Source organism: Oryzias melastigma, linkage group LG16 (genome assembly GCF_002922805.2).
Source record: "Oryzias melastigma strain HK-1 linkage group LG16, ASM292280v2, whole genome shotgun sequence".
Classification (NCBI taxonomy): Eukaryota; Metazoa; Chordata; class Actinopteri; order Beloniformes; family Adrianichthyidae; genus Oryzias; species Oryzias melastigma.
In genome coordinates, this window is record NC_050527.1 from 28,781,119 (window position 1) to 28,793,307 (window position 12,189).

General features: G+C 41.9%; 1 protein-coding gene across 2 annotated transcripts in view; it reads right to left on the reverse strand.

Moving 5' to 3' along the window:
* Positions 1–12,137, reverse strand: part of LOC112136747 (sialoadhesin) — a 19,796-nt gene extending 7,659 nt beyond the window's left edge. The window contains exons 1-7 of one of the 2 annotated variants that reach the window (XM_024258641.2): positions 10,669–12,128; positions 10,122–10,203; positions 7,670–7,751; positions 6,823–7,197; positions 6,481–6,750; positions 4,878–4,968; positions 4,491–4,665 (exon numbers count right to left, since the gene is read on the reverse strand). In XM_024258641.2, coding sequence (XP_024114409.1) covers positions 4,632–4,665; positions 4,878–4,968; positions 6,481–6,750; positions 6,823–7,197; positions 7,670–7,721 — 822 coding nt within the window. In that variant the 5' untranslated portion in view covers positions 7,722–7,751; positions 10,122–10,203; positions 10,669–12,128 and the 3' untranslated portion in view covers positions 4,491–4,631. Of the gene's footprint in view, positions 1–4,490; positions 4,666–4,877; positions 4,969–6,480; positions 6,751–6,822; positions 7,198–7,669; positions 7,752–10,121; positions 10,204–10,668 lie in introns of those variants that run through there. The other variant, XM_036215979.1, reaches the window with a different exon arrangement.
* Positions 12,138–12,189: the final 52 nt, after the last annotated feature.

The following is a 12,189-nucleotide window of genomic DNA, read 5'->3' on the forward strand; positions in this document are numbered from 1 at the left end:
TGACTTGGGACTTGACTCGGACTTGAGGACAAAGACTTGGGACTTGACTCGGACTTGCAAAACAATGACTTGGTCCCACCTCTGTCTATTGGTGTTCAGAGTTTTCATTCTGGGAAGACATGAGAGGACATTTATCCTCAGAAGCTTTAAGTCTTTAAAAAAAGCACATACTGGAGATCTAAAATAAATCATATCATTTTTGCTTTAATTCATAGTGAAAGATGTTTGATAAAAGCTTCAGCTCCAAAAGATCCAGAAAATGATGTGATCTGTGGATCCCTGAGCAGCAAAAGACTCAAATGGATGAAGGAACCATGGAAGTGACGGATCTCTGCAAACAGCTGTGAAGAACTGTGAGCAGCTCTTGAAATATGACACCAGTTAGAAAACACTTTTTAGAACGTTTATGTACTAAAGTCATCAAACACTTTATGTTTATCCTTGATGGATCTTCAGGCTTATGGCGGTCAGTCAGTTCCACCACTGAGATTAAAGTCATTCTGAAAGAACCTTTACATTTCTGTTATGGGTGTAATAACTATATTTTAATAATTTGATTTATATCATAATCTGTGGTTTATGATCTGATTCATAGTTAATGTTGATTCATTCTAAACAATCCGAGTCTCTAACCTAAAATAGATCTTGATCCCAACAGTGTGACTCAGATCAGTACCTGGTACTGAACAGTTCAGGTGAAGTTCTCCAGATTCTTTGTAATTCTTCAAGGTAATAAATGAAAATACAGGAACAAACAAACAAGAATGAATGTCAAATCCATTCATATTTGAGTTTGATAAAGTTGTTGTTTTTCCACATCAGAATAATAATTATTAGAACATTCTACCATCTGTATGCTCACAAACAGACTGGATCCAAGTGCAGCAGGTTTATTTAGCACAGACAGGACAACAGGCGTGAAGATCAGCTAAAAATCCACAAAGCAAAATCAGAGTCAGGCAGGGAGGGGTCAAGCACGAGCATGAGGGCATCAGAGAACAACCAGAGTCAGAGTCCTGTCATGTTAGCGGATGCTGGAACCCAGAAGGAATACGGGAGGCAAATGAAGATTGACAGTTTGTTGTCTGTGGTTATTGAGGAGCTGAAGAATAGATCTGGAATGGCGGGCGAAGATCCAAGCAGTGAGGCAGGCTGATGGAGTGTGGCGGGCAGAGAAGGTCGGAGGCGGCGGACCCAGGTTGGCATACGAAGGATGGACCTGGGGGGGGGCGGAGAAGATGAGGTAAGCGATGGCGAGAACACTAGGTCAAAAACTTAGGCAAATGCTCAGAGGCCAGGCTACTGCACCGGGTGAGGTAACGAACTGGCGATGAATACTGGAGCAGGCCTTCCTTAAGTTGAGGAACGGTGATGAGGTGATGTCCAACAGCTGGGTCCAATCGGAGAGGCACCATGACAAGTCCAGACAAGGATCAGGGCAGGCTCACCTGGATCTGACCCTCACCTGGATCTGACCCTCACCTGGACACATATCTGCTCTCTTATTGGATGACCCCATGCTTATGATTGACCTCTCCTGTCTGACTCTGATTTAGCTTTGTGGACTTTAGTGACAGGTTCCCTGTGGAATTCCAGTTTGGATTTTATGACATTTTGATTTGCAATTATGTATAACACATTGTTCCCAGTGCTGCAGATCGTTTAAGAGCAGCTCAGAAAACTATTTTCTCTAAAAGTTTAGACTTAACTGGTGAAGGACAGATGGACCTGGTTTGAAAAGGGCTGTTCTCCAGCCATCTGGGAACTGGACACTTTGGATGGAGACATTTATTATGTGTGTGAGAGGTTCAATGAAGATATTGCTGTTCTTTTTAAAAATACAGTCTCTAAGTTGTAAATGTCTTTGGCAAATGAGTTATTCAAGTTATCAATAGTCTTCAGAACAGTGGCAGCATCAACCTCCTTTCTCTCAAACAGATCCTGTTCTGAGGTTCAGATCTGATTTTAACTCTGGAAACTGGAGACCGATTCCTAAACACATGAGATGAAGGAATCGTTGAACTCTGAAATGAATTGATCAGACTCAGGAACGTTTTTTATAATCAGTACAGACGATGTTTTCCATTGTTGAGTATTGAATTATTTAAGTTTCAACGTTTTTATGATGTTATAGGTCGATTTGATTCAACTTTCTGCCTCAGACAGTTTGATCTGCTGGGAACAGAAACGATTCATCATTACACCATTACGGGGTGACCTGTACAGGTTCTGAGGGTTTTGGGGTTGTCTGGTCTGTGGAGGGTCTCCTCCGCATCGAGAGGAGCCAGGTGAGGTGGCTCGGGCACCTGGTCCGGACGCCTCCCTGCAGAGGTGTTCCGGGCATGTCCCACTGAGCGGAGGACCCGAGGAAGACCCGGGACACGCTGGAGAGACTACGTCTATGTCGGAATTGCTTCCCTATTCACTACATAGTGCTCTATTTTCCATGTTGTGGTGCTGTCTAAATCCACAAATCCACAAATCCAACATCAAGTGCACTAGAAGTTTCCCAGAAGTCTTTACAAAAAACCATCGATGCTCACTACATTTGTAAATATAGACCACAATGCATTGCGTTTGAACAAATTTGGTGAAAAAAACAAACATTGAGTCCTGAAACATTGATGGCTAAACTGAAATAAGAAATAGAACTTTTTAGAATGTTATCAATGCTGTAACAGGGAAATTATTTATAATATAAACTGAATGGAAGAGATCATATCACAGCAATCGCCGACCATATTTTGTGGATGTCAGGTGACAGCAGCTGGTCATGTAAATAACCAGATAGTTTCAGACCCAGAAGTGGTAAAAAAAGGACAGGAGGAAGAGGAGGGAGAGGAGGGAGAGGAGGAAGAGGAGGAAGAGGAGGAAGAGGAGGAAGAGGAGGAAGAGGAGGAAGAGGAGGGAGAGGAGGAAGAGGCATGTTCGTCCACTAAACGGAAGCAAGCATGTAGAGGCAAGAGAAACCAGAGGCAGAGCTTTCTCTAATGGAGGATTCGAGATATTAGATACGTCTATATGAGATATAATGTCTCTCTTTTCAGGAAGTTGCTCTGCTTTCAATCCGTTGTCTGCTCTCTCTGTGAAGTTTATCATTCACTTTTCATTTAGTCCTCTGTGCTTCTGTTTGGTGCAGTGTGACTCATGTGTTGTTCCTCTTTCTGCAGAGATTCCAGATTCCAGGTGGATGGTCTGAACTCCTATTTTTGTCTGTGGACCTCGCCTCTGGCTCGTCTCGCGCCCCCAGCTGTCCCGGCTCCTTTTGGATGAAGCCCATAATGTACTTTTCAAAGATATAGTTGTATAGTTCGATACGCTAATAGACTGAATGCTTAAAGCTTTCAGTCTACAGTGATCCTGATTCTCTTTATTATTATTCCTTATTTATCCTTCCGTAAGTTTTTGGATTTGTAAAAACTCAATTACACTTTAGGCAATTTCTGCAACCCTTGTATCAAAACATTCAGCCTGTTAAGGACATTCCTGTTTGTACTTTTGGTATTTGTACATTTTTAGGTTTTTAAGATTTCATTCATGCAATTTATGCAATTTTTCAGCCCCAATGAAAATGAATATTTATGCAATTAAAAACATCAGGATGTTCAGGAAATTCATGCTTTTACTTTTGCTTACGCAGATTTTGAAATTTTATGTAATTATTTAAATTTTACGCAATTATTGAAACTTAAAACAGATTTTGTGGATTGTTTTTTTTTTTTACAATATTTTTGCACTTTTTACAAATGATACAAGTTTAGCATCAAAACCTTCAGCATGTTTAGAACATTAATGCTACTGAGGTTTTTAAGGCTAATTTTGAGTTTAGCTAATGTGTCAGCAACATGCTAACTTTTTTGGCTAACTTAGCCTATAACGAGGTGTTTTGGGCTTGAGTTAAGCTAGTATTTATAGCATTGTGCTAGCTTTTTTCAATAGTTTGACATCTACTGAGGTCTTTTTGGACTAATTCTGAGTTAAACTAGTATTTTAGCAACACGCTAGCTTTTATCAAACTTGACATCTGAGGTTTTTTTTGGGTTAATTTGGAGTTAAGCTAATATTTCAGCAATGTTATGATTTTTTTTCATGAAATCCTTCAAATTCTTTGTGCACTTTCTATAAATGAAGCAAGTTTGGATCAAACCGTTTAACACATTCATGATATTATTCATCAATTAAAATACATTTCTTCAGCATTAAGTATTCACGCTAGCATTATCACAGGTGACGCAACTTTTCTAATCCTTCTTTAACAGTCCTGCTTCTTCGCCTGTCCGTCCAGAGAGAAGATCCTTCCTTCATGTGGACATCCCTGAGGTGTCTTCATATTTTTCCCAGAATCCGTTTTTTAGGACTTTATACAACAACAGAGTATTATACAGAATTGGTCTCCATGGTTTCCACACTAGTCATCTTAAATACACTACAAAGTATTAAGACAACAAACAAAGCATGCACTGGACACTGAGCGACCACAGAGCTCCTAATCAATATCTTTGATTACATTTATTGAGAGTTTATCATCAGACATCCTTGTTTAAAGAGGCTCCTGAAGAGTGATGTGGACTTGAGCTTCAGCTTCTCCTCCTCTGGTGTGAAGAGACTTTGGTTTGAGAAACCGCTGAAGGTCACAGATGAGGTCGTGGAGCTGCAGCACGCCTCCTGCAGCAAAAGACACAACAGGTCACATTCAGTGATTCTGACTAAAACAGGATTTCTCTCAATGAAAACTAAAAGTGTCTTTTTTGTTCTAAAATCTTTTTTTCAGATAAAACCATGGCTTTTTATAGACCGCACGGTTTCTTCTTTTATTCATTTATGTTAATTCATCTTAATTCCATAGATGTGTTGTTGTGCAGCAGAGGATCAGGTACCTTTTCATGAGGAAGAAGAGCACGATGAGATGAGCGATGACCACCAGCACGATCTTGAGTGCCACACTGAGGACCACATGAGTCGTTCCTCCTGCAGAACATCCGGGTTTCAGAACTTTCATGGTTCAGCAAAGAGGAAACAACACGGATGGAAACTTCTCTGTCAGATCCCTTCCTTGTTGCCACACAGCTTTGGCCCCTCCCCCTCTTTGGTTTAACTGCACTTAAGGCACATAGGGCCTCTTGGTTTGTGTGTACATGTGAATGTGGGGGGGGGTGCTTGGAGATCACTGCTAGCAAACAGGAAGTGTCCTCACAGTGCCCCGCCCACCAATTTTCAACCCTTTACTACTTAATTTCCACCTCTCCAACACACAGTTTACAAGGTAAGAGGGACCCCATACATTGTGTCCCCTACCCCGTGGGGGGAACCTTGCCCTAGGTGGTGGCCATGTCCCTTGGGGGCAGGCTTCCGGAGACTCTCCACGCAGGGAGGGGGACCCTGAGCTGGTGATCACATGACAGCTGCGCCTGCAGGTGTCTGTGTCCTGCGGTGCTGGTTATGGCCCCCGCCAGGAGAGCCCGGTCGGTCTATGCCTGTGACCCCCGCTGTTTACAGGTGTCCCCCTCCCGGGTGGGAGGGTTCAGCGTTCGCCTCGCTTTCAGCAGGACTCTCTGCAGGCTGGGTGGGTGTCGCCTGGAGAGGGGGCGGGTCTTTCTTAGGTTGCCTGGTTCATGCCGTTGACTGTATAAGTAAGAACTGGATTGAGCAACCCTTCCTTTTTCCTGTTCCAAAGAGGAAGTACCTACTTTGAAGTACCTACTGAGAAATAGTTCTTCGTCAGTCATTTAGCGATCAGGATAAACATTCTTCTTAGCACCTTCTTTACAATCCTATTTTTTCCGGTTATTCAAGTTATAAACTGATCAATCAGATGCCTCGTTAAAGCATGTGGTGCCCCGCCTCCAATGTTTGCCAGATTCCTCCAATCCGCTTTCAGTGGGAGGGGTGTGGGTAATGCATTTCCTATGGGAGAAGTACCGCTGAAAGCGGCGTCATTCAACTCCTGCAGTCGATGGTGAAGGTCATCGTACCGGGAGAGTCTCTGAATGATCTCATGAACCCCGACATGGAGGTGGGATTACTTTTGAACTCTTTAAAAAGACCAAACCTGATCTCTCAACATCCTCCGGGTCTTCCATGCATTGTAAATGAGATATACAGACACCGCTCCATGTAGCGATCAGACTAAAGACATTTGGCGATAGCTCCTCCCACACACATCTGCGGCTTCAAGGTTACACATTTTATGGACAAACATCAAGCAGCGAATACCACATGTCCAAGTAGAGGTAGCAAACGCAAATGTGATGCACAAATCACGTTTGGTGTGAACGCAACATTAAACGCAGAGGTTCCTGTAGAGAAGAGCGTTCTCCTCCCAAAACTGACAAATGAGAACATTCGAGAGAGCTGACGTTCTCCTTCAACCAGCTGATTGAACAACCTTTACTGGACCCGTCTTTCTCCACCAGCTGGTGTCCTCCAGCAGGAAGAACCCTAAACATTCTTTGACACCGGTAATACCTGTGACCCCCCCACCTTCAGAGTCCGCCTCCACCTGCAGGCTGAACGGATCGGAGCGACTCTGAGTTCTTGTCCCCAGAGCACAGCTGTAGTTCCCAGAATCCTTTGCAGTCAGGGGGCCCAGATGAAGGGTGGGGCCAGCCTCTGGGAGGGCGTGGTCATCTCTGAACCAGGAGATGTTGACACGATGAAAGCTGCAGGGTGAAGTGGAGCATTGAAGGGAAACTGCCTGACCTTCTCTGACCTCTGAGTTGTTACTTCCTGTTACTCTCATGACAGGATTTCCTGAAAATGATCCAAAGTTGGAGTTAGATTTTCTGAGAGATTGGTGACACACTTTGGACGTGTCACTCTTACCTTCTACTTGGACCATCACTCCTGTCGGGTTGGTGAAATGTCCAGCAGAATCATTAGCTTCCATTCTGAAGCGATATGTAGCTTCATCTTTCAGCTGAATGTTGGAGATCTGTAAAGTACACTTTCCCTCCATGTCTCCCAGGTACTGAAACTGGGGATCAACATCCAATGAATCACTGTCAAACACAGAGGGAGTGTCCCCCTGACAGACGGGATGATTCCTGCACCAGCGGACTCTGATGATCTTTAGTGGAACATTTATTCCATCTATGATGAAAGACTTCAGAGGAGTGAAGCTGCAGGGCAGGAGGACGGTGGAACCTTCAACTGCACATGTTCTAGTAAATAGATATGTGATTGTACGATCCTGAGCTCCTGCAGACAGAGGATGGAAAAGGTTCAGACCACAGACTGAAACATGAGTCGATCATTACTGAAATCACCTGTTGAGAGCAAAACTCAAGCTGAAAGTTGGAGCGACATAGACCGGAGTTTACTCCGCCCACCTCAGCAATGGGCCAAAGATGTTTGACTGAATGGGTCAAAGTAAAGTCTGTTTTTGCTTGAATTGATCCAACCACCTGACAACAAATAAAACTTGCATCTGCTATTTTACAAAGTACCTCCATGTGGGTTTAATAACTGACTACAGTCTCCATCTGAGGACTGAGCAGCCCCTAGTTTTAGTTCAGACATGATGGTGCACGTCCACAGTCAGACTTCCTTCAGTAAATGTCCATACTCACCTCTGAACTCCAGGATCTCTAGACCGAAATCCTCCGTTTTCTGACTCTGATCCAAACAGCATCGATAGACGGATCAGTTCCTGATCTCATGTTGGTCTTACCTGCCAGAAGAAGCTTGAAGCTCCAGACGATCATCAGCTGCTGGACCTGCATCCTTCACTGCTCCTCCTCAGAGCTGAACCTCTGAGCAGAGATGAAGAAATCTGTCAGACAGGCTTTAAAAATACCAAAGGAAACGTCTATCAGTGACGCAAACTTCCGTCTATCTTCATTTACAGGAAGTTTCTTTTGTAATAAGACTTTTAGGGAAGGCAAGTTTATCTGTAGCACATTTAAGGCATTGATTCAATTCAAAGTGCTTTACATAAAACAATAGAAACAATCAAGAAAATCAGATAGAAAGTAAAATAGAACAGTTTTAAAACAAGCATAGATAGACAGTCAGACGTAAACTTTTGAATACATATTAATCAAACTGAGAACAGGTGAGTCTTTAACCTGGATTTAAATACACTGAGTGTTTCAGCAGATCTAAGGTTTTCTGGAAGTCTGTTCCAGATCTGTGGAGCATAGAAGCTGAATGCAGCTTCTCCATGTTTAGTTCTGACTCTAAGAACTGATAAAAGACCGGATCCTGATGACCGCAGAGGTCTGGCTGGTACATACTGGGTCAGGAGGTCAGTCATGTATTTTGGTGCTAAACCATTCAAAGCTTTATAAACCAGTAACAGAACTTTAAAGTCTATCCTCTGACAGACAGGTAACCAGTGTAAAGACCTCAGAACTGGACTGATGTGGTCTACTTTCTTGGTCCTTGTGAGAACCCGAGCAGCAGAGTTCTGAATAAGCTGCAGTTTCCTGATGGATTTTTTTGGTAGTCCTGTAAAAACACTGTTACAGTAATCAAGTCGACTAAAGATGAAAGCATGCACTAGTTTCTCCAGGTCCTGCTTAGACATCAGATCTTTAATCCTTGAGATATTTTTGAGATGATAATAGGCTGATTTAGTGACTGCCTTAATGTGTTTATCAAAATGTAGGTCTGTGTCTATCACTACACCCAAGTTTCTGGCCTGGTTGGTAGTTTTTAGTTGAATAGATTGAAGCTCTGTAGTGACGTCTAACCTTTTTTCTTTAGCCCCAAAGACAATAACCTCAGTTTTGTTTTTGTTTAATTGAAGTAAGTTGTGACACATCCAGTCATTAATGTCCTCAATGCATTTACCAAGAGCCTGTACAGGGCCTCGGTCTCCTGGTGTCAGTCTAATATATATCTGTGTGTCATCTGCATAGCTATGGTAACTAATGTTGTTGTTCTTTATAACCTGGGCCAGTGGGAGCATGTAGATGTTAAATAGAAGTGGTCCCAGGATGGAGCCTTGGGGCACTCCACATGTAATTTCTGTTGGCTCAGAAGTGAAGTTACCAATTGACACAAAATATTTCCTGTTTTCTAAGTACGTTTTGAACCAGTTTAGTACTGGCCCAGTGAGACCCACCCAGTTTCTTTCATAAAAACCTAAAAGACTGAAATGGCATTAGCCTGTTCTTAAAAACGTCTTAAAGTGTTCCTTCCTCCCCGTCCTTCTACAGCAATGAACTATTTCGACAGCTAGTTGGTGATGACCAATAAGTTTGCTGCAGATGCAGCGAGCAGAGAGACTCTTCAGAGAGATTTGAATGAAGCGTTAAGAGGAAACTTAGTCATCTGCATAAAAATGATCCTTATTATTCATACTATTGATGCAATGCCTGCATGAGGCCTGGCGAACCATGCGATAGATCCTCACAGCCACGACAACCCTCATGAGTCGGGTCGATGTCGCAGCTCCAGTGCTAACGTAGAGCAAAAGAAATAAAGAAAGAATTGATGCAATAAAAGAAAAGAAAAAATAAAAAATGTATCTCACAATAACCTCTAAGAATGTTAGATTAACAACAACTGAACTATTGACCAGGAAGAAAACAGAAGAACAGAAATCAAAAGAACTAAAGATGAAAAGAGAGGGAGAAGAAAGATGAAGGCAGTAGATGGTCATTTTGAGACTATTTCTTGATCTCTATTCCAGAATTTTGTTTCTTTTATCGTCTTTAGTAAAACCTGATGAATGACAGAAAAACAGAAGATCATCTTTTGAAGTCAGAGGGCATAAAGAAGAACATTTAATATATATGATGCTATTTATCCAAATAATATTAATTTATATAATAAATAAAAAAGGTATTTGTGTATAAATGTATTAACTCTTAAATGTGGTTTCAGATTATCAAACATTTGGATCTTTGACATTGAAATGTCTAAAAGTTATTTGATGGCTAAGATTATTTAGACCTGAATATGCTGCAGGGACTCATGATATTGTCTGGGCCTCCAAAGGTCCATCACTGATCATTTCTGACATCACCTGTACGACTCTTTAGAGCCAAACTCAAGCCTGAAGCTGCAGTTTACTCCAGTTTAGCTTCTGTTCTTCCCAGCCTATATAAAGTTTCTGACTCGGACCCAAACAGCATCGATAGACGGATCAGTTCCTGACCTCATGTTGGTCTTACCTGCCAGAAGAAGCTTGAAGCTCCAGACGATCATCAGCTGCTGGACCTGCATCCTTCACTGCTCCTCCTCAGAGCTGAACCTCTGAGCAGAGATGAAGAAATCTGTCAGACACACTTTGTGATCTGTGGATCCATGAGCAGCAAAAGACTCAGACTGGAAGAAGGAACGATGGAAGTGACGGATCTAAACAGCTGTGCAGAACTGTGAGCAGCTCTTCTAAATATGACACCAAAGACCTCCTCAAAGATGATTTTATAACTTCCTTAATTTAATCAAGAACTTGATGTTTATCGTCTGTTTCCTGGACAAAGCGTATTTATTTGGTTTCCTCGTCGTTTTGAACAGAACATTGTCAGGGTAATCTTTTAGGGACCCAAAATATGACAAACGCAGAAGTTCAAGGAACCAGATTTATTAAGCCTTTGTCTTGGAGGACCCCCTGGCGTCGAACAATGCAGCCAATACACGGACACCAAGGAGATAGGAGAGGGTTAGATGATGCCAAGTGATTTGCAGAAATGGAGTATAAACAGAGGGAAGGCTTACTGGGATGAGGAGAACAGACTGTAGGGACGGAGTGGAGTCCTCTGAAGAGCAAGGGAAGGCGTGGCTCCAGACACAAATGGTAATGAGACGAGGGAAAGCCAGGAGGGCGCAGTAAACTCAGGAAGTTGGGGTTGAGTGACAAACTTGTTTTTCAATCCAAATAATCACCAGAGGTCTCTGGGAAAAGCTCCAAAAATCAAAGTTGAGGAGACTTATGAGGCTTGGGTTGAAATGTTGCAGCAGAGAGACAGGATCAGGCAGACAGGAGCAGGCAGACAGGATCAGGCAGACAGGATCAGGCAGACAGGAGCAGGCAGACAGGATCAGGCAGACAGGATCAGGCAGACAGGATCAGGCAGACAGGATCAGGCAGACAGCATCAGGCACCATGAGGACTAGAGCAGATGCAGGAACACAGGCTGGCTTGAGTTGGGCAGGCAGGTAGAACAGGATTTTGCTGGCAACAAACAGAGCAGGTGAGTCTTCTGAGTGCTTGCAGTGCAACGATCCAGCAGGAGTGAAAGGCAGAGCTTCAGGAGCAGGCACAGGTGGAGGGAATCAGATGATCAGCAGCAGGGCAGCTGCTGCCATGACAAACATTCACATTTCTGTGGACGAGTCAAATGAAGAGTTTATCACAGATGCCTTTAAAATAAGTTTAATTTGATTATCTTTGTTTTTTTTTTTTAAGGTTCATTTCATTTTTATTCATTAATATTAAAAACATACAATATGAACTTGAGTTGTAAACTCAAACATGATGGAAAAGATAAAAAACTTATTGTGTCTGCCCCTTTTAACAATCAATAAATCAATCAATAAAAAAGAGATTCAGATACACAAACATTCGGCCGATTCAGTCCAGTGTGAAATGAACATCCTACCTCTGGGATGAGTAATTGTTATTTGTTTTAGATTGTTTTATAGTCATTGATTAAACTCTTTTAATGTAGTTTTTAAAACTTGATACCGTTGTAGCATTTTTAATTTCTACGCTCAATGTATTCGATTTATTAACTCCATGTACTGATACACATCGTTCTTTTAGCAGAATTCTGTTTGACAAATATTTCATCTCCTTTTAGATTAAATTTACTTTTTCTTTTCATGTATCTTTTCATTAAATTAGGAGGAAGGCATTTCATATTTACTTCATACATACATTTCAAAATATTAAAGTTTGTAAGATCATAAAGTTTTAATAGTTTTAATTTAATAAATAATGGATTAGAGGTCCCTATAATTACTTTTTGTAATCATTCTTATTGCTTTTTTGTGATATATAGATTGGATGAATATATGTTTTATAAGTTGTACCCCACATTTCTATACAGTAGTTCAGGTATGGAATAATCAAGGAATTATATGATAGACTAAGAACCATTTTACTTCGTGTAAGTTGTTCCCTTACTAGCAACGTCAGGAAGGAAAGGAATCATCATGGAAACACGGTCAACCACTGCTCTGCTGTAAACTGGAAGACCGACAACAAACCAGAGGAGGTTTACGTGGGAACAGCAG